Here is a 23242-nt window from a genome sequence, read left to right as displayed (position 1 = left end):
ACCAGTTTGTTAAGCCAGGGAATGAAGCTAAACTGAAGGTGGGCAGGTAGGAGTGCTCTTGGCACTCCTGGCTGGAACTTTAAATAGACATCTGCGTGACGTGGATTTAGCAGGTGATAGCACCGCTAAAGGCCTTGCAAAACTTCTGTAGACGGTGTATGAGGTGTTCAGAAACAAGTGTCTTTTGAATGATGGAAGGAGAAGGCTTAAAAGCCTGCAAGGTTCAGGGTCAGAGAGGATATGAAAGCATCCTCCCACTGAGCCCCACATCCAACATCCTAACACAGGGTCATGCAAAAGAGCAGGTGGCATCCTCTAGACGTCCTGCCTGTCACAGGGAACATGGATAGGAAAGGCAGTCTGATGTGACAGCACTTCAGAAATGAAGACCAATCCTCCATACAGATGGATGAAATTCTTAAAATTTCTCACAAACTGTAAAGACTTTTTCTGGGCCATCTTTCCAGTCAATAAAAATCTGACTGCGCTAGCAGAGGCAGGAAACAGTTGCCCAGTGAGATGTTTGCTAAGGCCCTGAAAGCATTGCAAAAGTTGGCGAAGAGAAGATGTCCTCTACCTGCAGCATGCAAAGGCCAGCAGTTGTCATACTGCTGGAGGGCTAGTACAGAGGTTTGGAGCTTGGGTAACTTGGATAACAGCCGACCCTGTGGCAGCTCCTTGGCTTGGCTGTAGCCAATGGCACTTCCCAAGCTGGAGAGGCCTCAGTGGCCTCAAATGCACACTGCACATTTCCTAGCAGTATGATGTGGCCAACGTGGGGCTATCCAGCTGAGAGAGGAGACCTGGCTAACTAGAGCAATGACCCTCTGTTGGCTTGCTGCAGAAACTGGTCCAGGGCCACTGGTGTGGGAGACAGCAGGGGCAGGAGACAGCTGGCAGCCTTGAGGGTGATGCTTCTGGAGGGCAACAGGAAGAGATCTAACTAAAAACGGTAAATCATTGTTTGCTTTTCATATGGATATTGCAGAGACATCAGTCTAGTCTTCGTGTGCACCCCTGCAGGAGAAAAGAGAACAAACGTTTCCTCCCCTTGAGAAGGTGCTCTGGCTTGTAGAAGCTTCTGGGAGAGTGTACAGTTTTGAAAGATATGTGTAATACTTATTCTGCTTTCTGAAATGAGTCTTCCGCATAGGCATCCACTTCGGGGAAATACATGGAAACCAGGGATAATGCTATCTCTCTAACTCTGAGTAAGCAGAGAGGATTAAACTGTGCTGTGACCTCATACATCCCACTCAGCTGCCAGGAGGAACGTTTCTGTTCTTCATGCCAGCTGCAGACAGTTCCCTTTTGGTTTCCCTTGTGGCTTCATTCCGATCTGGAGGAACCTCGCTCTCCCCATGCTGCTATACAGAAACCTGGAGAGACCTGAGAGTTTTTCCTTGGGTCTGGCACTTGCTAGAAATCTAATGTGTTCATATTCATCTGGTGTTTCCAGAGATATACATCTGCACAGGCTAAGGAAAACACAAAAACTGTATTTCAATTTATAAAAGGGAAACCTCTGAAATGGCACCCCTTTTGCCTGTTTGTAGCCTGTCTTGCAAAGCAGGAGTTTTCATTTTTTTCCCCTTCAGCAGGCTGGGACAGCACCCTCCAGCAGCCTGACATCACACGGATGGCTAGCACTCAGTATAGACACATGAGATGGTAATACCATATGAAATAAAACATGTCATAAACATGTCATAAACCTGGTATAAATGTGGCACAAAATGCATTTGAAAAGATTTTTCTGGATTTATCACATACACTCAACAACAAAAAAAAATAAATCAAAACAACCAAACATTAATTTAATCATGTTGGTGAACTCCCTATAAATATAGCTACGCTAGAGCCTTTGATAGCTGTACCCGTTGTTTAATCTTATCAGTTCCCTCCCTGATTTTTTTTTTTGTGTGGAGTTTGCAAAGGCCCATCAGGGAGCAAGTAATTCTTCGTGTTCTATGAACACTCCTGAAATCAGAAGGGGTTGATAGAGGAGATATGTTATCATCAGTCCACATGGTATCCATATGAAGTTCAGTCTTCAGTAGTTCAAGAGCCATTACAGATAGCACGTCCCCCACACAGAGAGGGTGTGCTTTGAAAAGCTAGAAGTGATGATTGGTTGACCACCTCAAACTGCCAGATCGTATTTGTCCTCAGAGCAAAATTTCAGCAGACATGCACGTGTTGGGGTAGACAGCACAACAAAATAAGAGAGGGAGCATTAGTGAGAAATATGCCAAGTTTTAAGACTAAATTGGCAAGTGAGGTAAAACAGCAAATCAGCAAGATAAGATATTTAGTCTGCAGTTTTATGATTATTCTTTTTTAATATAGATCTCCTTAGATTAGCTTGGCTTTTATTTTTTAAATTATCTATGCCTTCCCTGGATTTTCAAAAGCACCATTGGTTACAAATGAGTTGGTGTATGGATAATTATATTAAGAGACACTACTTCTTATTTTAAAGTACAAGAGCAAAGTGATTTAGGTGTACTGGCAGCTAAACAAGAACGCGGCCTTCTTTACATGATTCTGATGAAAAACGGTGACATTTAGCAAATGTATACAGGCTCATTTAGGTAAGACAAGAATTAGATTAATCAGACTTCAGCTGTGTGCAAGTGACAAGCCACAATGGGCAAACTTCCCTGTGTCAGCACTCTCAACAATTTGTATAAGCTGACTGTTTGGTCTTCCACTGTTTTATTTTCACTTCTCCTACGTTCAAGATTAATGACAATTTTCCAGCTTCAATAAGATAGCTCTCCTGAAAGATTAATGAAACCTGTATTGAAATAATACTTTCTTAACAGGACCTGAGTGCAGTGGTTTTGCACTGCTTCTACTTCTTTCTCTTTGCTTGCCTTGTGCCAGCAGCCTCTAATAATACCTGGTGTTGTTAACAACCAATAAATAAGATTTACCTTATAGTGTTTATTATCATCAGAGTTAGGCAGATTTTTTTTTTTTTTTTTTAATATTTCTGATTATTTTTGGCTGAAATCTGAACATGCTCTCCAACACCTGGTTCACAGATGCCTGTGCAGAAAGTGTTACTGAAGCTCTGCAGCTTTACCGTTTCATCTGTTCTGCACAAGGCTCCTTGCTCGCCTGCAGGACAAATTCTGTTAAATAGTCTGTATTTTCAAACAGGTCTTTACATTTTGTTGATAAATTAGGTACATTTGTAATATCTTCATCTAAATATGACAGCAGAGATGAATATTTGGCAAAATGTAATTTTTAGATCAGTTTTCCTGAAGAAGCATCATTTCATATCCTGGTAAATATGGTGATAAATTTATGAACTTGTATGGATCTTTATATATTACATTTTGATGATTAATACAGTATAGAACTATTTAATGTGTGTTTAACAGATTAAAAAATGAGTTATCTATCTGACAGATTTTGAACAGTATTCAGTGGGGAATAATAACTGAAGTTTTTCATGGTGTTCCTCTGGGGTTGGCACTTAGACTGGTATATTATTTCACCAATGGATTAAATACACAGTCATTCATATTTACATCTGCATGTGGCACAAGACATGAAGAAATGCCTACTCACACAGATTGATCTGTTCAGTCACTAAATAGGATTCCCTGTTAAAAAAGAAAAAAAAAAAAAAGAAAACAAGTCTTACTGCAGCCAGCTCAAGGTGAATGTGGGGCCACATGATGAAAGCCATGCCTTCCCGACGCTAAACTGCAGATGACTCTGGTGGCTTTACCAGGCACTCCTGACCATAAGACAGCATGGCATGATGCACAGCATGGTCCTTGAATGTGCTAGCCCAAGGCAGAGGGCTGATATTAACACTGCACAGGGCATTTGTGGAACTGCCCCTTATGAATGCAGGGACTAAGCAACTCAGGTGGTGCAGGAAAAGCGCTTCAGAACTGTCCAGAGCTCGGTATTTTAAAGAAGGGAGCCCTGTCACTGAGCTTTCAGTAACACCTTCCAATAACAAACTTCCAATAGTTACAGAAACCACAGCAATACTTAAACTGTGTGACCTAAGCCTTGCTCATAAAACAAAACAATAGCAAAAGTCCAAGCCCGTGCTTAGTATGCTGTCTGTAGTAACTTATTTGCTAATTGTGACCATTCTGAAATCAATAAACACCCAGGAAAAGTGTCTTTACAGGTAGCACCAAGATGCACACAAATTGCTGAGCTTCATGTTCAGCAACAGCAGTGCTGTGAAACAAAGGATATGTTTCAAACAGAATACACAACTGAAATTTGGCTTTGTGTAACTTCTTTTTGGCCACTATTGAGGTTTGAGCATCAACGTTGCATCCTATTACAACTCCCAGCTGCACAGCGCAGTGTGCTTTACCTTCTGTTTTCCTCCTACCAAGTATTGTGCTGCCACTGACCACCGTTCACTCATCAGGGCACCACTTGGTGTGCACGTACGTGTAAAAGCAACATTCTCCAACGGCATGCTGAAGGTGGAGAAAACCGAGGAACTTGCTAAAGGCCTGAGTTGGTTGAGGAGGAAGACGGAAGCACTTGTGAAGTGCTTTGGCTTGTGAAACATGGCCATGCAGAGAAGGTGTGAAAGGGGACTGGTTGGCTGGTATTGTTTGTTCTTGTAACTAAACAGGGCAATGGGAAATATCCTGCATACCGATGAGGATTTTAAAAAGCAGAAATATCCTACATACCTACATTTGCTAACTTTTGGACGTTTCATTTTGTAATGTTAATAATCATTGAGAACATTTCTACAATACATGTATGTTGGAGAGAAGACTGAAACTAGTTGAAATAGGTAAGAAGGACTTATAAATGACAGTTTGTTTTTTTTTTTCCCCAACTACACAACATAATAGCAAATAACTGTACAGAATAACTTGGATTAAGTAGAGAACCCCTCTATCAGACCAAAACAACGCTTTTCTTGCTTTCATTTCTGTCAGTAGTATACTATATATATAGTATATATATACATATATATAAATAGGTATGAATATTCTGAAATTGCTTTTTCATATCCATCAGAATTCTTTTCCCATGGTTTTCTGAGTCACAATTATTTTAGGTTCCCAATTACCTACCAAATTCATAATTAAAGAAAACTTTAATATTGCCGACATATTTTGCATTCCTTACAAAGTATGTGAATAGCATTTCTTTCATCATGCCCTGCAACAGGGAATACTGAAGTTTATTGCTAGTTCATCTTACACAGAACAAAGGCTTTTTGGGTGTTGCTTTTTTACTTTTACTGAAGAAAAATAAAAAGGGCACAAACAGAAACAAATCCAATATGAGCTGACCCTTTATTCTATTAGGGTAGGCTGTTCTGCATGTATATATGAAAATAATAATCCGTCATTAATAAACTCTGAACATTTGTAATGAAGGTCTGGTTCCAAGACCAACCCAGTCTGAGCATCTTCAGTAGATTAATTGCTGTGAGATCATATATCTCAGCTGCAGAAAGGCTAAATGGAAGTTTTAATGTGCTGCAAGCCAGCTGCATCAATGTAACTTATTCCCTCTAGTCAAGCAACATCAATTTCAGAAGCAGCTATTATCCACACCCTTTCTTTTAAGGTTCCTTTTTTTAATATTATAAATTGCTACTACAGAAGAATTGGAAACGTTGCTAATTAGTACCTTCCTTTTGAAGGCTAAGATTTTGAATTATTCTTGATCTTTTACTGAATCCATTAGGAAAAAAAAAAAAAAAAAAAAAAAGGATCAGTTGTCCTCATTCTAGGGCAGCATTTCCTTCTCTTCCCTGGAAAGGGGAAGAGAAAAACTACCCTTGGAAGTGTATCTTCTCAGACCTACTCTTAAACAATTTTGTTACTCAATCTCTACCAAGACGCACGTCAAGAAGAATGGTCATTGATATATAAATGTGCAGAAAGAGCTCTCCAGAATTTGCATGTCTTTGAGATCCCCAACCTCACACAGCACAATTATACAGTTCAGCTGCTGCAGGAGCCTCGATACCTTTAAAGAACAGCACAGGATTTTCTCTTTTTCTTAATTAATTAAAAGGACCATCTGATAGAATATGTAGCACACAATCCCAAATTAGGTTAGAGGATTAGTTTAGAGGATTTATCATGTGTAGTTTGCATGTATTCATAGAATGGAGAACAAAATTCTCATATTAAATGGGCTGTAATTTTTAAGGAGATCCATGCTTAGTGTCAGAATCTGATGCCCAGTACATACTTAAACTGTCTTGTCTAATCCTTAGTAAATTCCCTTGCCAACATAGCTAGATTTGTACCACTACTTCCACCAGCATCTTGAGTGGAGGCAATCCCAGGCATGTTACCAAGACAATTTTATGCATTGCCAGCATCCTGGATTTATCAAACCACTGCGAACCCGAACCAGCCTGAGTTAGAGCAGAGCCAGTGATACCATAAATTATGCTGCAGGTGCATGTGGCCCTCCACAGCATCATCGGCCTGGGGAGCAGAAGGATGTCCTGATGGTTTTACAGGTCCAGTCAGTGATACCAACTGGAGTCCTGTATAAAACCTGAGTACTTCAACCAGTCTCCTTGAAGTAGTCAGTGCACAAACTAATATGACCGTGAGTGCCACAGTGCTTCTTTGTGTGATCTTTTCTAACAAACTAGCAAAAACTAGAGAAATTACAATATACCAATTCTGAAATCAGAAGGTATACCTACCTTACGTTTTTAATTTCCAAAATGTAATTTCAATTTTTACAAGACAAACAAATAAAAACAGAGAGAATATTTTTTTTCCCTATGTTCTTCCTTACTGACAGGTAAAATATCAGTTTTATTAAAAGACAAGAAAATATGTAGGTATACACTTTTTAAAAGGTAAAACTGTTGTAGTATCCAACTCAGTTTAACAGCAGAGGCTCTATCTTTTGAGACCAAAGTGAGATATGGCATGAGACTTCTGACAAAGATTCCCAGGCCAGAAAAAGCAAAGTTTTACCTAGTGCAAATGATACAGTACCCTCCTGAGGTGGTCAAATGCATCCAGAGCTGTCTGACAACTAGAAGGCAATGCTAGATAAATTTTGCCTGAAAAAAAAAATGCACTGAATGAACACATCTGATTTCCAGGTTCAACTAGAGGAAAGTATTGATGTCATGGGTGATAAAACATGTAGGGCTGTGAAATTTGTACTTCTTAGTTGTCAAAAAACTGTTAGCTAACTGTCAATGGTCAGCCATCATGATTTAACTAATGGTAACTGGTTTTGGAAGCTACCAGTTTAAATGATTTAAGTAAAGAGCTGATTTGCCTCTACCATAGTTTCCAGAGTTGCTAATAAAGCCTGCATCTGTTCTCCTGGAAAAATAAACATGTTTGTAGATATCTCTTGAAGAAACTGTGGTAGCTTCTTAAAAGTTTCTAGTTCTCTAAAGTACATATCTACTAACCAATCTGCAGAAAATGTACTTTCTATCTTACAGTAATCACGAGCCCTTACTGGAAGTCTGCTTGAACAAGCTACCTCTCTGAGAATTGAAGGGAAGGGTGAAAACAGATTATAAACTGAACAAAAATTTAGCAGCATTTTGTTAAATAAAATCAACCACAGTTCTCTCTGCTGACTGCAGTAATCTTGTTCAGTGCGTTCATAGAATCTTTCAATTTTCTCTTCTGGATGAACAATGTTCAAAAGTTCTTGTTTTACTGGTAGGGATTCAACATAATCCAGTGGCAATTTTCCATTGGAGTCCCTCTGCTGTAGAAGGACTGGTCCTGCAAGAAGAATACAAATATTAATAATAATGGCATGTTCCAGCTGGCAGCTGATCAAGATTATTTTTTTTTGCCAGAAACTAGGAATCTGTTTAAACTCATTTTTGTTATGTTGGTACAACTGATGAGCTAGACATTTGTAACCAGAGAAGGGCGACGAAGCTGGTGAGGGGCCTGGAGAACAAGTCTTAGAAGGAGCGGCTGAAGGAGCTGGGCTTGTTCACCCTGGAGAAAAGGAGGCTCAGGGGCGACCTTATCGCTCTCTACAGATACCTTAAAGGAGGCTGTAGTGAGGTGGGGGTTGGTCTGTTCTCCCAGGTGCCCAGTCATGGGATGAGGGGGAATGAGCTAAAGCTGCACCAGGGGAGGTTTAGGTTGGATATTAGGAAGAACTCCTTTACTGAAAGGGTTGTGAGGCATTGGGATGGGCTGCCCAGGGAAGTGGTGGAGCCACCATCCCTGGAGGTCTTTAAAAGACGTTTAGATGTAGAGCTTAGTGATGTGGTTTAGTGGAGGACTTGTCAGTGTTAGGTCAGAGGTTGGACTCTGTGATCTTGGGGGTCTCTTCCAACCTAGACGATTCTGTGATTCTGAACACAACCTAGAACATGCAGAGAGAACATTTGTAACAGTTTCTTTATGACATAGTTTTAATTTTCTTCCTGGTTTTGCTATGTTGAAAGTGAAGGATTATTATACAGAAATGTGAATTAAATTCAAATATAACTTACCCTAAAATTTCAAGTAGCAATACATATAATATGTAAAAAATTTGTCTTATTACCAATGTACAATTTCACTAGGAAATTTACAGGCTGGGTTAATTTACTGAAACTGTCTCAAAATTAAAGGCAATGTATTATGGTGGTCTTTGTTTTACCTTTTTGGATGGCGTGGTTAACCTTGTCCTAAGCTACGCATCAAGATAAACTACTGAGGTAGGAATCCTAGTCTTCCTCAACTGAGCTAGAAAATTTAGTCTTAGCAGATTGCTGCAAAAAATAATTACTACAATAATTGGATTTAAAGTAATTAAGTGGGACATGGTTTTCTTATTCAGAGAATAAGAAAATATTTCTTTTCATACTACATTCTTTCAATATTTCCTGTTTATTAGTACAATGGAGCTATTAATCCTTAAACAGCTTACAGATGTCCTGATAAGTTTAGGAAAGGCCACACCAGTAAGAAAAAAATGAAGAGGGATGAAACACTACAGGTGGTGTTTTTCAAAGGTGAAAACAATATAAATCTTCACATGTAAATTCGGGTTACTATGCAAAAGAAATGACAAAATTTCATATCTTTAATATGTTTTCAGAAATATATTTTAATTACAAAAGATTACTAATTGCAAGACTTTACCATTATTAGAGCTTCTAACTTCCCTGTGATTGAAGCTATATTGTTTTACTCCCTCACTATGTAAAATAATTAAGTTCTGCAAGCTGAGGACCTTTCTGCAGAAAGGGAAGAAGTTATTGCAGAGCTGTACTCTTCAGTTATTGAGCAGAGTAAATCCAGACTGAATGGGTAAGACGTTTTCTAACATAGTCTTGTCAGCTACTTGACAGGCCAAAACCCAGAGTGTGACAAAGGCAAAGATAAGGGTACATGCAGCCTTATAGTTGCCAGAAAACTTTGATGAATGCAAGTGCAAGTAGAGCTCTTCCCGTAGGACAACAGGATCATCCACTACCTATTCTTCACAATAGCTGAGGAAAAATGCACATCTGTCAGTGCAGTGCCATTTCCAATTGAGGAGCTGGGCTTACTACAATATTGGCTATTGCATCACTTAGACCGATGGAAGTGAGCCCAGGTATTGGCTTGGCATGTCAGATGTGTGGTTCAGTAGATATATAAAACACCTGGGAGCCCCAGAACTGAAGCTCGGCAAACACAGAGAGGTGAAACTGCAGAGGAATGAATGTATCGATTACGAGCCAGTGCTTGTACAACAGACAGAGACAGCCTTTAGGGGGCAGGAGAAGACTGTAAATACACAGGGTCTTACGCCAAGAATGAAATAAAATTTTGTTTCTCTAGCTTAATTAAGTAATAGGCCATCTAAATACAGTGCATTCTTTTACCTTCAGGCTACAAGCAGAATGATTTTTATTGAAAAAATCTGGACTCAGCATACAACACAGAGATTAAATTGACACTGTAGGTCAAGAGTAAGGATATCGCAAATACCCATTTTAGTAAATAAATTAAAAGAAGGAAGAGTGGATATCCAGGATCATTCTTTGCTGTTGTTTTGTTTTAAAAAGCATGTTAAGTTAATTAGGTTGATAGGGGGTATTTCAACACAAGATACAAGTTCCTTGTCACTTAAAAAACATATTGTTCAAAACATTTATCATGTGTCTGCCTAAGGGGCAATATATCTTTTTTTAGAAACTAAGGCGCCCCTCCCACTATTATCCCTAAACAGCAGTTATCACAATTACAATATAGATTCCTTTCTTAAACTAATTACCAAGCTAATTGTGTTCTTCAAAGACCATCACATTAATTTTCATAAATGCTGAACAAATTTAAATTGAAATACATGATTATATAGAGATTTACTGATCTATTTTTGCATTACAGTAAAAATAGATCAAAACAAAAGAAAAACCTTAGCTTTACTTGGTGAATAGGTAATATTTATCCTTAATTAGTTTGGAGGATATAGTTACAATGCATATGGTGTAAAATGCAGAATAAAAACATTATCATATTGGAAACAAAAGTGAAAATCCTGGCTAATTCCATATTCAGCTGATCAAGATAAGTGTGAGAACAGTAATATTTTTATTTTGACCAAAACAGCTTGGCTTAAAAATGTTTTAAAGTAAATATTTTATAATTAAATGTTATTTTATGCAACCATTAATAAAAGCACCACAAACTTTGTATGGACTCAGGATAATTTCCCTAAACCAGTTTAGCATATATGCACTCACCCCCATGCTGAAGTAGCAGCTTGCCAATTTCTACATGTCCATTTGACAGTGCATCATGCAAAGGAGTCACCCCGTCCACTTGACTGAGCAGGTCTACCTCTGGACAACGTTGCAAAATTTCACGGACACACACTGTGCTGCCATGGTTACAGGCTTCATGCAAAGGCGTCCAGCCAGCATAGTCTGAATTATAAATCAAGGGAAGTTTTAAAACAGCAGAAGTAGTACTAAAATGCTAATAATGTAATTCATTAGACAGCAAAACAGTTGACTTTTTAGCATTTGTTACGGTGACAGTGGCAACTTGTGATTTCAAAATAAGAACTTTTATTGAAAAACATTTGATAAAAAATGTCATTTAAAAAAATTGATAGGAAACATGATATTAAAGCACACCTCAGTTAAAATTAACCTTTCAGCAATGTTTGCTATGAAGTCCTGATTTTCATTAGTTAGAATAGTAAAGGCAGTTTTTGTATCATAAATATAAACTTAATTAGCAAAAGGATGTTTAACAGTTCCTTATCTGGCTTAATTTCTTAGTTCTGTAGATAAAATGAATAACTTACCTTTAACATTAATGTCTGTTCCAGGGGAAGAGAGAAGCTGAATCAATCTCTCCACTTTGTTTCTTATGCAAGCTTCATGCAGGGCTGTCTCTCCTACCATAAAAAATTAATAGATTACACTAGACTAGGCGAGATAGCAACTAAAGAAAATAATCAAAGTGCCTGGAACTAGGAGACCTGGCTATATGCCAGAAAATTCAATAATGAGTAAGATTTTCCTTTATCCTGTTTAACCATCTTTTAAGAAAATTCAAAAAAAAAAAAAAAAAAAAACCCACAGCGCTTCTGTTCCACCAGAGATCCAGCAATGAAATTGTATTGCAAATGGTTTAACACAGGAATTATCTCCCCCCAGTTCAAGGTTTAAAGCTTCAATCACACTATAAAAGCACCAAGTGATCACAGAACACCAAAAATACTGGGTTTTGAAGCAATAAAACTTTAGAGTGCAGTTGCCCTCCCTTAAATTTATTCATGAACCTACGTTAAAATGTATGGTTCTTTTTACACAGCATTTATAGCTTAATTCAAATGAATGTTTCTGGCTAAGCACGAGTGCCTCTACACACTCAAGTATAATTCAGAACTTCAAATCCGTTAACAGATGGTTTGCTCTTTCTCAATAGGCTGTCTGACTTGGCTACAGTAGCAAAGGAAGGGGGAAAAGAGGGAGAAATACATGAAGGGGTCCTAATAACAATAATAATAATAATAATTACAAAAAAGAAAATCCTCTGAAAAAAAAAAATACCAAGCCTTAGTATCATGTAAAACTGAAGTGTGAAAAATTGAACAGCAAGCAACTGAGAACTGCTGCTTATATGTAAAGACACCATTAGTCTCTGCATGATAAAAACTTCAGACCCATTCTGAACACTGTTTTGCTTTCAAGTAAATGATTAGGTTTGAACAAGAGCCAGAGAAAAATCTTGATGCCAGGTGAAAGATGATGCAACAAACATCTTAGAAACGAAGAATATCTCTGGCTAAATCTCTTCAGCATTTGCAGTAAGATTAACATAGTGTATTTTGTTATATTAATACCTTCACTATGTAAATCTGTCAGCTCCATACTCATTCTTTCAACAGTAGATACTACTTACAATTTTGGCAGGGAAAGAGCAGAAAAAAAAAAGCATTTTTTCCCGTAGTCCTTCAGCTCACTTTTCTTTGTAGAAGTCAGCATGTAATAATTCACATCAATTTTACTTGCAAAAGCAATAAAGAGAAAGCGAACCAATTTTAAAAATGCATGGTCTGGCTCTGTTACTGAAGCTCTCTTAAATCCCAAAAGAGGGTGAGGTGTTTTTTTTGTACTTCAGTGTTTGTGATACAATTCTGATTATAATTTTTTGAACAATCCTAGGTTCAATTTGCTAGTTTTTCCTAAGCCTTCTCTTGGGTGTCATGATTAACAGTTGTGTTTTAAGTGATATAGGTAAATTTCTGATGATGAAGATAATAAAAAGTAGTTCCAGCAAGTAATTCTGTTGAGTTAAAGCCTCATGTAAAGTACAGTTTATTGCATTTGTGTAATAAGTAGGAACTGAATGAATTACTGCAGTGCTGTTTTATTCCTTAGGTACTTGGGTTCCAGTATAGCTAAGACAAAAGCCAAATGCCTTTCATAGTCTGGGCTGAATGCCTGGAAGAAAACAGTCCATATGCTTAACACAGCTATGTAACATAGCATACTCCTCAGTCTTTGTTCACAAAATGTCTAGGACTGAAAGAGATGAAGACTGAATTATACTTTCAAATCAGAAGACGTTGATCCTACCAAGCACAGGTTGAGGTGGATTAGCAAAGTAAGGCGGGCAAGCCTGGAATGAGCTCACACAAGCTGTACACTGTATTTAATATATGGGAGGGGGAGGGGAATGAAGAAGGCAGCTTTATTCCACCTTATATACAATTCTTCCTCTCAAACAGACACTGAAAAAAAAGAAACGTGAACCATAAGAAAATAATTCTTGGGCATAAGCCATCATTTTAGTTGAACATTCATAAGGTCAAGATTTTTAAACCTGAAACAGCTGATTCCAACCATATGAAGTTCTTAACATAAATTAGATACATAGAATACCTTTAACATTTCTCCTGTAAAAATGCGCCTCTTCAGCCGAAATGTACCAATTCTCTTTGGTGTCTGAAGTCCCAACTTTCTCATTTGCTCTACGCTTCCTTGTACAGCGCTTACTAAACATTAAGTCACTGAAAAGAGAGCAAAGGAGACACATCTAAAATCACTCTTATTTTTTTGGATAGTGTGTATGTACTTAACGACTTTAAAATGTGTACAGACATCATACTTAGATCTACCAATTTCAGTTATTTCTAAAATGTCTTAAATATGCAATTTATATGTCACTTAATTATAACTGTATATAAAACAGCAACAAAATTAAATTACCCACAATTAAACTTTTTTAAAAGGTAATTCTGTGAATGGTTCAACTTCTCTATGTATCCTTTATTTTTAATATTGGGAAAATATTACTACATCAGTCTGCATGTATGCAGAGATGGAAGATGGGGAGAAAAGGGAAACCCCACACCAGAGGTGTTACAGGTTTAAAATGGAGATTTATGTCAGTTGTAGTAATTTGTAGACAACAAAACAGGTCATATAAAGTTCAAAAAATGTGTCAGGTCAGAAGCTGTCCCCCAAAGCAGAATAAAACTGGTGATGTTATAGGTATTACTTACGGTAGATCAGGCAGCACTTTGACTTGGTTCTGCTTATCACCACTTAGCATCTGTAATGCCCTTTGAGACTCAGGGCATGGCCGATGTCCTATTTTCTTTTTCTTTGCTTTATGCATCTTTCTTGTGTCACACATCCCTACCTCTCTCAAGGCAGGCAAATAGGAACAGACCTGTTGCAAAAGTAACATTTTCAGCGAGTTTGTGTAAAGTACATTAGAAGTCTTTTTCTGTTGCACTTCATGTACAAGCAGTCATTCACCACCCACAGGGTACTGAATCTCAGTTTTTTAAAATATGGTCCCTAAGTGACATTTGCACATATAGGTTGTTTCAAGTCAGCTCTGCGATCTTTATTTTAATATTGTTGTAATTCACAACAACTCATATGCTAGCCTCAGAGGTGAGTGAGGTATGTCTGAGCCAGGAGGTGGGATATTTTTTTTTTGTAGCCAAGAACATTTTCATCTCTTTAACTGGATATAAGACTAAAGAAAAGCAAATTGATTCTCACTTACTTAATGGAAGTATTTATAAGCTTTCTTCCCCCACATCAGGGAGCAAAACCCAGGGAGCAACTTAGCAAAGAAATACTCCCCTCCTTCATCCCTTCTAAGCTAAGGGTTGGAATAAGCCTTTGGACATTGTGAAAGCAATAAGCTAGTCAGTTAGCTGTTCAGTGTTCTTTCATTATTGGGATAGCATTGTAGGTATTTTGGCTCATTTTTGGCAATACAGAGCTTCCAACCCACATCTAACCCTCTTTTCAGAAAGTCGTGCAAGGTTTTGCAGTTTGGCAAAACCATTGTCCAGTGACGGGACTCACTGAATGATTACAGTCATTATACCTGATCAAAGAATATTAAAGAAGGCTTTGAGTATGTAACACATCGCTGAAGATTCTGCAAGCAACGTGCAATGGACAGACTCACTGTACAGTTACTTGCAGAGAGTAGGACAGCACTACTTGAACCCATAGGAAAGTGAGTCTAGCTGATAAGATGCTGTATGAGAAGAGCAAGCAAAATTGGACCGTGGTCAGTATTTATCGTATGGAGCAAGAAAGAAAGAATGCTAAGGAAAGCCATAGAAACCCATGAACTTCAGGCTCTACTAACATTTTTTAAAGTTGTTGCAGAGAGTGATCAGTAGTCATGGCAATACTAAAAATAGTGATTGCTGCTACATATGTGTTGGCAACATATGTTAAATATTAGATCTAGTTGGTTTATTTTTGAAATTCTGTCAGTCTTTTGTTCAAGCTCTCTTTAAACACAATGTTTTAATAAACAATGATCTCTGTTCACAATAAACTTCTGTAAAGTTTGAGAAAACTTATGTATGGAAAAAAATATTAAGTTTGACTTTGTTTTTCTTTAACTCTACCTGTCAACTTCAAGTCTTAACACTTACGAATTCCATATTCTGGTTAGACTTTAGCACTGAGGTTACTGAAATGTGGTTCTAAGTTAGGTCTTGTCATTGCTGTGTGATCTTCCTGATGTGTGCATATCCTGACAGCGACTGTAGTTTTGAGTTTCATTATACATTTCCTCATCAGCTATCACAGTTTTTGATTTGAAGGCAAAAAAAGATTCGCAAGCAGAAGAAAGTTTTTGAGAGGAGAAATTCAGAGGAAGACGCTGTGGTTCAGAATCGTAAAGTCTTGTATCTTACAAATGCTTGGACACAGTAGAATAACAGACTGTTTCCTCTTCAGAAATCTGAAGGAAAATATATTCATGGAAAACCATGCAGTATTTTGCATTTTCCTTAATTACAGACATAATATTGCAAAAAAGTATTCACATCAAAGATTATTTTAAAAAGCTTTCCTTTTGACTTTCCATGTTAGCTGCGTATAGACAGATTAATTAACTTGAAGAGGCGTTACCAATTCCCTGATCAGAAAAACTTCACTATTGTTTTCAACCTTGCTCTCAGACAGATAGAAATATAAATGCAGTAGACATTCTACAGGTGAAGAGCATACATGTAATGGCCAAGACCTTACACCACAGAAGACAGATATTTTCCAAGACTTTAGTCAATCTAATTATATGTTAAGTACTTAAGTATGCTATGTTACTAAGGAGCGTAAGAGTTACTTACTATTTTCTGAAGAGAAAGAGGTTCTGTAGAAACAGTTACATTATTCTGTAAACACAGTTTTTTAAAAACTGCTTCTGCCACAAACATCTGAAGCCAGAGGGATGGTATGGTACAAATGAACGTTTGTAAATCATGTACTGAAAAATCTGGATAAAAACAAAGGAAATAAAAAGAGCTCTACTATTGCAGCTACTGTAAGTTATTCTCTATTAGAATTGCTAAAATAGTCACATTTAAAAAGATTTTATCCATCAACTGATAACAAGACCAGCTTCGCAGACAACGATCATCAAACTTTAAAAGGCAAAGCACCACTTCTTACAATGTTAAACACTTAAAAAAAATGCTCTGAATACAACCTTATGAAAGCTCTAGATTGATTTTGAGAATGAAATTCTTCATTTGATGAAATTATGCAAGCGATCACCTTTAAAATTTCATGTGACATAATACAAACACAATTCAAGTAATATGTATGTAACACAAACAAAGAAATCTGATTAAGTAATGCAGGGGGACCTACAAATTCTACAATTGACCTTAACCAAATTTCAATACTATTCAGATGTATCCGTCTTCAGGCTTAGCTCTGGCCTACCACATTGTTTTTATTTGTTTGTTTGGGGTTTTGTTTGTTTGTTTTGTATTGGTTTTTAGAGGAGATGGAATTGATGATTTTTCTTAAGGTTATATTTGCATTTTGATTCTAGCAGCAGAATTTCATCAAAATAGCACCTGAAACAGGTGGAAAGCAAGGTCTGCCAAGGTCTTTACTGTACGGAGATAGTATTCTGCTCTGCTGAGAAATGCTCACACAGTAACTGATATATAGACACAATCAAAACAAAAATATTTAAGTACAGATGTCTTCTACTCCAAGATTGACAGAAAAATTGTTATGGTTTTTCACACTTTAAGTCCTGTGGACTGAAGAGCACTCCAGCAATCACCAATTAGTCAAATGATCTTTATTCTTTATAGCCAGACTATGAATGTCATTCCTATGAATGTTCTGAATGGATGAAGAAGCATATAAAAATTATTATAAAAATAAAATCCTCTGGAGAGGCAACAGGAGATACTAAAAGCTCCACTGATTTACATCATACTACAAAGTTCCAACTCCTTTTGGTTTGTTTGTTGTTGTTTTTGTTAAATCTGAAGCAGGTTACAATGGTTCTTATCATTTACTTTCCATAGGAAAGACCAAGACCAGAATCGAACTATTTGACTAGAGACATGGATTTTTATTTTTGTTTGTTTGTTTTTGTTTTTCACTACAGGTCTTCCCAAGTGCCTAACCAACACCTTTCTCTACAGAAAATTATGATTGAATATGATTGAAACTGGGATATACTTAGAGGTATAAAAGCTGAGGTACAGTTTTCCGATGACTCTACGACAAAAGGAAAAAAAATGGTGGGAATGAAGTTTGAACATGAAACTAACAACGTTCAGTCTTTTCTTGAGATTATTTTTTTTAGTTTAGTTGAGTTCCTCATCCCCAGTTGCTGAAACAACCAGTAACACAGCTGATGTTGAATGACAATGGTCTGAGCCATATCATTTCTCTATATCTAGTACATTGAATCAAAGAGGAGCGATAGTTATATAATATTCATAGGAGCAGTTGAATCCCATCCCACCCCATTAATTTCCTTTAACTCTAAGGATTTGGAATGAAACATTGCAATGTTTCTATTTGATGTCTGTAAGGACCAAAATTTCAGGGTAGCTTGTGGACTTCCTGCTGAAATGCCTTTAACAAGTAATATCAAGTCTGTTGAGTGAAAGGTCTCATCAGAAAATTGGTCTGAGCAAAGGTTCCCAAATTGCCTCTCTGAAGTTACGGTTTAGTATGATTTGTTTATACTTCCTCCTAAACTGACAAGAGAATTGCAAAGATTTTATTTCCTCTTCACACTCTTTAATCTTGATTTCACATTAATACCTATAGAGATTTATTTAAAAGGATTTTAATAGGAAAGCCCTCTCTATTTGGTCTTTGCCTGGGACAGACAGACACACACATGCACACACACAAAGTAAAACAGTTTCCTGCATACACATCATACCACAAGACTGCATGGCTGCAAAAGAAGGTAAAACATAACTTGAATGTAAACTGAGAATTTTAATTTAGGACTTCTTTGGTATATCTGATTAAAAGACTGAGAAGCATTTAAAACACTCACCGTCACAAGCAATAGCAATGTATTGTGCTAAATCACCAGCTACTTGACAAAACACATTTCGGTCCATAAGTAAACCTGAGATGATCCAATACTCCACTACAGTTCCAAGAATTGCCTTTAATAGAGAAGCTATTTCACATCTGAAAGCCTACAAGGAGAAGAAAAGAAAAGAAGTATCTATAGACCTGTACTGTATAGTAAATTCACATTGAAAATGTACCAGTAATAATACCAAAGAACATCTTCAGATAAAAGGCATATCAGTTCTTTTCTGGTGTTTCTCTCTCTGATTAAAAACAAACTGTTGCAGCCAGGTCAACAAAATTAATTATGCCATTAATGCCACACCAGTTGAGATATGGCATTAGAGAACTACAAGTTATTTGGAAACACACTTTCTAGAACACCATGCAAAATATGATCAAAGGTTACATGTACAAAGTAATTTATTTTCAAAATAGGTTTTGTTTAACTGTAAAATTTCAAGTATTGCATTTTTGCCAGTTAACCTTGTGTTTATTTAACAATTGCAGGGCTCTTAGCCTCCTTGCTCTGTTAGGATTTGCAGTTCCTAAAGGTACCATCATGAACCTAAAGCCCCCGGTGTGATTAACATATGTGCCAAAAGGTGGGTAAGGTTGTAAGGTGCTACTCTCCTGCACAGAAAAAGAACTTAAGCAGTATGTGAGATCAGGAAGCTTTCTCCTGCTATCAAACTTCCAAAAAGACCAGCAGCTGCATTTTTAGAATGAACAGAAGTAAGGGCACTAGCATTAGCTTTTTATCCTCTGAACCTGCAGGAAAAATAAAGATACACAGACAAAGAAAGCAAAGCATATTTTCTTGAGGAGTTATTAAGATGACATGTAGCTAGACAATTTGTCATCCATGAGCTACCGTCACATTAAAATATGTATTCATCCATACTAGCACTTCACCTCACTAGTATAGGTTCGGTAACACACCATTTCTGGTGTCCAAGTCAGTATGTGTGCAAAGGATAGTCAGATCTGTCTACACAACACCTTTATCTGCCACATAGAAGTATTTTGTACAATGAGTCCGAAATATGACATTCCTCCAACCACATGTGCAACCACAGCAAATTCACAGATTTGCACATCAGTTTTGAATGTGAAAATTAGAGAAAATACATGCAAAACAGTAACAATACATGAAGCTAATTCAACAAAATTAGCAGAGTCTAAGTAGAGCCTACCTAAGGCTCTACTAGAGAATCACCGCAGATACACTACAGCACCTGCTGATAACACTGCATTCCGGTCAACAAGAATGCATACTTCAAAACACACAATTTTGGGTAAGAGGGAAATTGAACCAAATATGTACTTATTGGTAAGCTTGAGACTTTAAAGAGTTACTTAAATGAAAGAGAACTTTTCTTTTTTTCAGCTATGCACCACAGTCAATGGTTTGTCTGATACTCCTTTGAGAACAAAATACATTCAGGGTTGGTTTATAATAATTTAATACAATTCCCTCAGGAGCTGAAAAGCACCAAAGACCAAAGCAGTTTGAGCTTCATCAATAAATCAGACAGACATATATGAGAACAATGGAGACTGTGACACAGATGAGATTTATTATAAAAAGACTACAAAATCATTTGCAGAAAACCTACATACATACTGCCCATACAGTTAACAGACTTTCTTGTCATTCAAAAGAAAAGGAAAAAACAGAACTACAAATAAACATTGTGTGGGGAGGTGAGGTAATCTCCGTCACTGAAAGCTTTTAAGATCTGGTTAGACAAAATCTGTCAGGAATGTGATCTTTGAGATAGCTTCCTGCCCTAATTCCTTTTTTTCTGTTCAGCTCTGCTTGATTTATTTTGTCCCTTGCTTTACTGTATCATAGTACATTATTTTAGATTAAATGTGAGATCGCATATGGAAAAAAAATTGGAACACTGGTATGGCAGGTCAACGTGATCTTTTTTTCTGCCAATATTTAAATATTTTCAAGATATATTACACTGTATCTTCCCAGAATTCAGGAGTAAAAATTGAAGAACTAATTCAAAGCATTCCAAATTTGTTTGAATTTTCTTAGTTATGCACACCTCCTCGTCACTGGATCTCAAAGCAAAACACTGGGTGAATACTTTAATCCTGTCAATAGCTGTTAAAAAAAATAAATAAATTACAGAAATGCATTAAGTAAGCTGATTTTTAACAGAAGTAAGTGACGGGATCAAGGACATACAGATGTAGACTGAGGTAAATGCAGATGTTAAGTGCAAGTATTTACATTATTTATTCTTGTTTCTAAACCACAAGGCTGTATTACTTCAGCTGTGACAATTTGTGGGGAGGTTGGGAGACACAAGATAGATAGGACAGGACAGGAAATGGAAATAATGAGTGTTAATACTCCAAATATAAATGAATAAATGATGTTCCACAAAGATATACAGTTGCAAAAGTAAAGCTGGCTGGTGGTACATTAGCTGCAGCTACCTGTGCTAGTTTAGTATATCTGCAGGCTGAGAAACACAACCCAGGTAACACCAACTGGTAGAGGCTTAGTTGGCATTCTGATAACAGTACAAACCAAGAGCATTCTTATCATGGAATAAGTGGTTCAATGTTACAAATGAGGGGAAAATGCTCTAATCTACTTAAAGCATAATCTGTTTTAAAAATATTGAAATATTAACTTATTAACAATATTTTCATTTTCAACCACAGAAAAATATAAACATAGTCATGAAAACATATGCGTACAATATTAAAAAGGAAAAAGAAGCTAGCATTTCCAACTGACATGGGAATGCTACCTTGTATGCCAAAGCATCGTTGTGCAAATAAATAGCTCCTGCTTTCAAACTCATGAGACTACATCCTCTAAATCCTCAAGAAAAGTCTTTTCCAGCTTTACAACTCTAGTGCTGGTTTAAAGCTGCAGTTTTCCTGTAATTTAGTTGATATTTTTAATGACCAACCTAACATAAAGGGAAAAAAATAAAAAAGCTTCAGCAGCATTGTTTTTAGAATATAAGCATAATTCTTACAAAGCTAAGTGATCTCTGTATGCAAATCAGTAACAAAGTAAATTCACAGGAGCCCGCTGATTTTTTGTTCACAAAAACAATATTAAGAACATTATATGAAAACTCTTATTCCTGAATATGAAATAACAGCTTACCCATACAAATGACATAAGTTCCTACGCTACTACCAAAGGCAATTTTGTATTATGTAAAAATACTTCTAAATGAGAGGTCTTTGTTTAGACCATCATTTAGATAAATTATGTGGCTATTGGTCACTGGAACACAAGCCTTCAATCAATAAAAATTGAGAATATTCAGAAACCACTGATTGTGGCCCTATCAATTATTCTTCAACCTCTAACCAGACTTGAACCTGACTTAGTTTTGTTTCTTTATAAATAGCGAGCGAGGACGTGATTTTTGTAGGTACATTAAGAAACTATTCAAGTATCTCTCTTTTCTCCGCAAATGTGTATTTTTAAAATTCCTGCAAATAATGTACTACTGCCAAATGTAGTACTTCAAGTCACATTGAAAAGATTCTTAAAGGACTGCAGTATTACTTACAATGCTAAAGTGGGTCTAGTTGGCAAAGATTTTTCATTTTATTCACTGAAGCCTGTATGGTGCTACGCTTTGAACTTGTTCCTAAACCAGTGTTAATGACACACCAATGTGTTGCTGAACACTGATGGAACTTGTAAGTTACTGAACTTGCAAGTAGTCTGGGGGTGCTAATTGGGAAAATGTGAAAGTTTTGATGCCTACCTACTTGCTGGGGGTGCACAAAAGGCTGGGGGGAAATGCAGCCAGGACAGCTGACCCCAGATGACCAAAGCAATAGCCCGTACCATACAATGTAGTCCTCAACAAAAAAAGCTGAGGAGGGCGAAGGAGGAGGAAGGGGGACATTTGGAGCTGTGGCATTTGTCTTGCCAAGTAACCGCTATGTGTACCGAAATCCTGCTTTCGAGGAAGCTGCTGAACATCTGCCTAACAATGAGAAATAGTGAATGAACTTACATTCCTTTGGTTGTGTGCACAGCTTAGCTTCACTTACTAAACTACTCACAAGTTTTATTGCTCTTGGTCTTCCAATTCTCTCTCCCATACTGCTAAGGGGGCACTGTGTGAGTGGCTGAGTGGGGGCTTACCTGCCTGCTGAGGTCAACCCACTACACCATGCTTAGCTAATTAAGTAAGATCCAATTAGGTATTATTTTTTTTTTCAAAACTCTCTTACTGGTTGTTAGAGTTGAGAATCAATGCTATTTCTGTGAGAAAAAGCACTTTAGTGAACAAAGACTGTTGAGTGTGTTAGCATATAAAGGACAATGGGTGACTGTTAGCTTAGCAAACCCAGTTCCTTCATTGCTGTTTCATTTAATGCTTTCCTGAGTCAAGTACAGTCCTCCAGTGATAGAAGTTTTAGTATTCATAAAAGTTCTCATTGGAAAGCTTTTAAGTCACAGGAAAATTCGTTTTAACTTTCTTACTTTGAATTAGAGAGTTATTTTAGAGATGCTTTTTAGAGTTCTTTTCTATAAGGTATAATGTTTTCAGGGTTATACAGTACTCTGAAAACTGTCTAAAACATACTTCAAAGAAAGTTTTGGGGAGTGACAGAAAGACATTCGATTCTACAAATTTATACCATACTGTAATGATACTGGAAACATGGAAGAAAGCACACTACAAATACGAAAGACAATGCAAATAAAAATTGGAATGAATCCCTTTTACACTCCTTTGTCAGACTGTATTAGGGCCTTAAAAAAAGAAAGAAAGAAAAAAAAAAGCAGCAGCAGAGATGACAAGTGTTCTGGTTCTCTTAGCGAGGCAGTATCATCATGAAAAGATGCCCTAACCGAATGGCTACTCAGTGTTACAAATAATACATGTTTGTTCCTTTGTAAATTTTAAAGTTAATTTAACAGCTGTT

General features: G+C 37.0%; 1 protein-coding gene across 4 annotated transcripts in view; it reads right to left on the bottom strand.

Annotated features, from left to right (window-relative positions):
- Positions 1-5088: 5088 nt before the first annotated feature.
- Positions 5089-23242, bottom strand: part of SLF1 (SMC5-SMC6 complex localization factor 1) — a 39056-nt gene continuing 20902 nt past the window's right edge. For all 4 annotated transcript variants that reach the window (XM_038169780.2, XM_038169778.2, XM_038169779.2 and 1 more), the window contains 7 exons: positions 18282-18429; positions 16087-16232; positions 13978-14147; positions 13355-13482; positions 11269-11361; positions 10700-10882; positions 5089-7745 (listed from right to left, as the gene is read on the bottom strand). In XM_038169780.2, the coding sequence (XP_038025708.2) occupies positions 7261-7745; positions 10700-10882; positions 11269-11361; positions 13355-13482; positions 13978-14147; positions 16087-16232; positions 18282-18429 (1353 nt within the window). In that variant the 3' untranslated portion in view covers positions 5089-7260. The remainder of the gene's footprint in view (positions 7746-10699; positions 10883-11268; positions 11362-13354; positions 13483-13977; positions 14148-16086; positions 16233-18281; positions 18430-23242) is intronic.

The sequence above is a fragment of the Anas platyrhynchos genome, chromosome Z, assembly GCF_047663525.1.
Source record: "Anas platyrhynchos isolate ZD024472 breed Pekin duck chromosome Z, IASCAAS_PekinDuck_T2T, whole genome shotgun sequence".
Taxonomy (NCBI): domain Eukaryota; kingdom Metazoa; phylum Chordata; class Aves; order Anseriformes; family Anatidae; genus Anas; species Anas platyrhynchos.
Note: the sequence above shows the minus strand (reverse complement) of the source record. Positions and strands in the feature narration are given on the sequence as shown.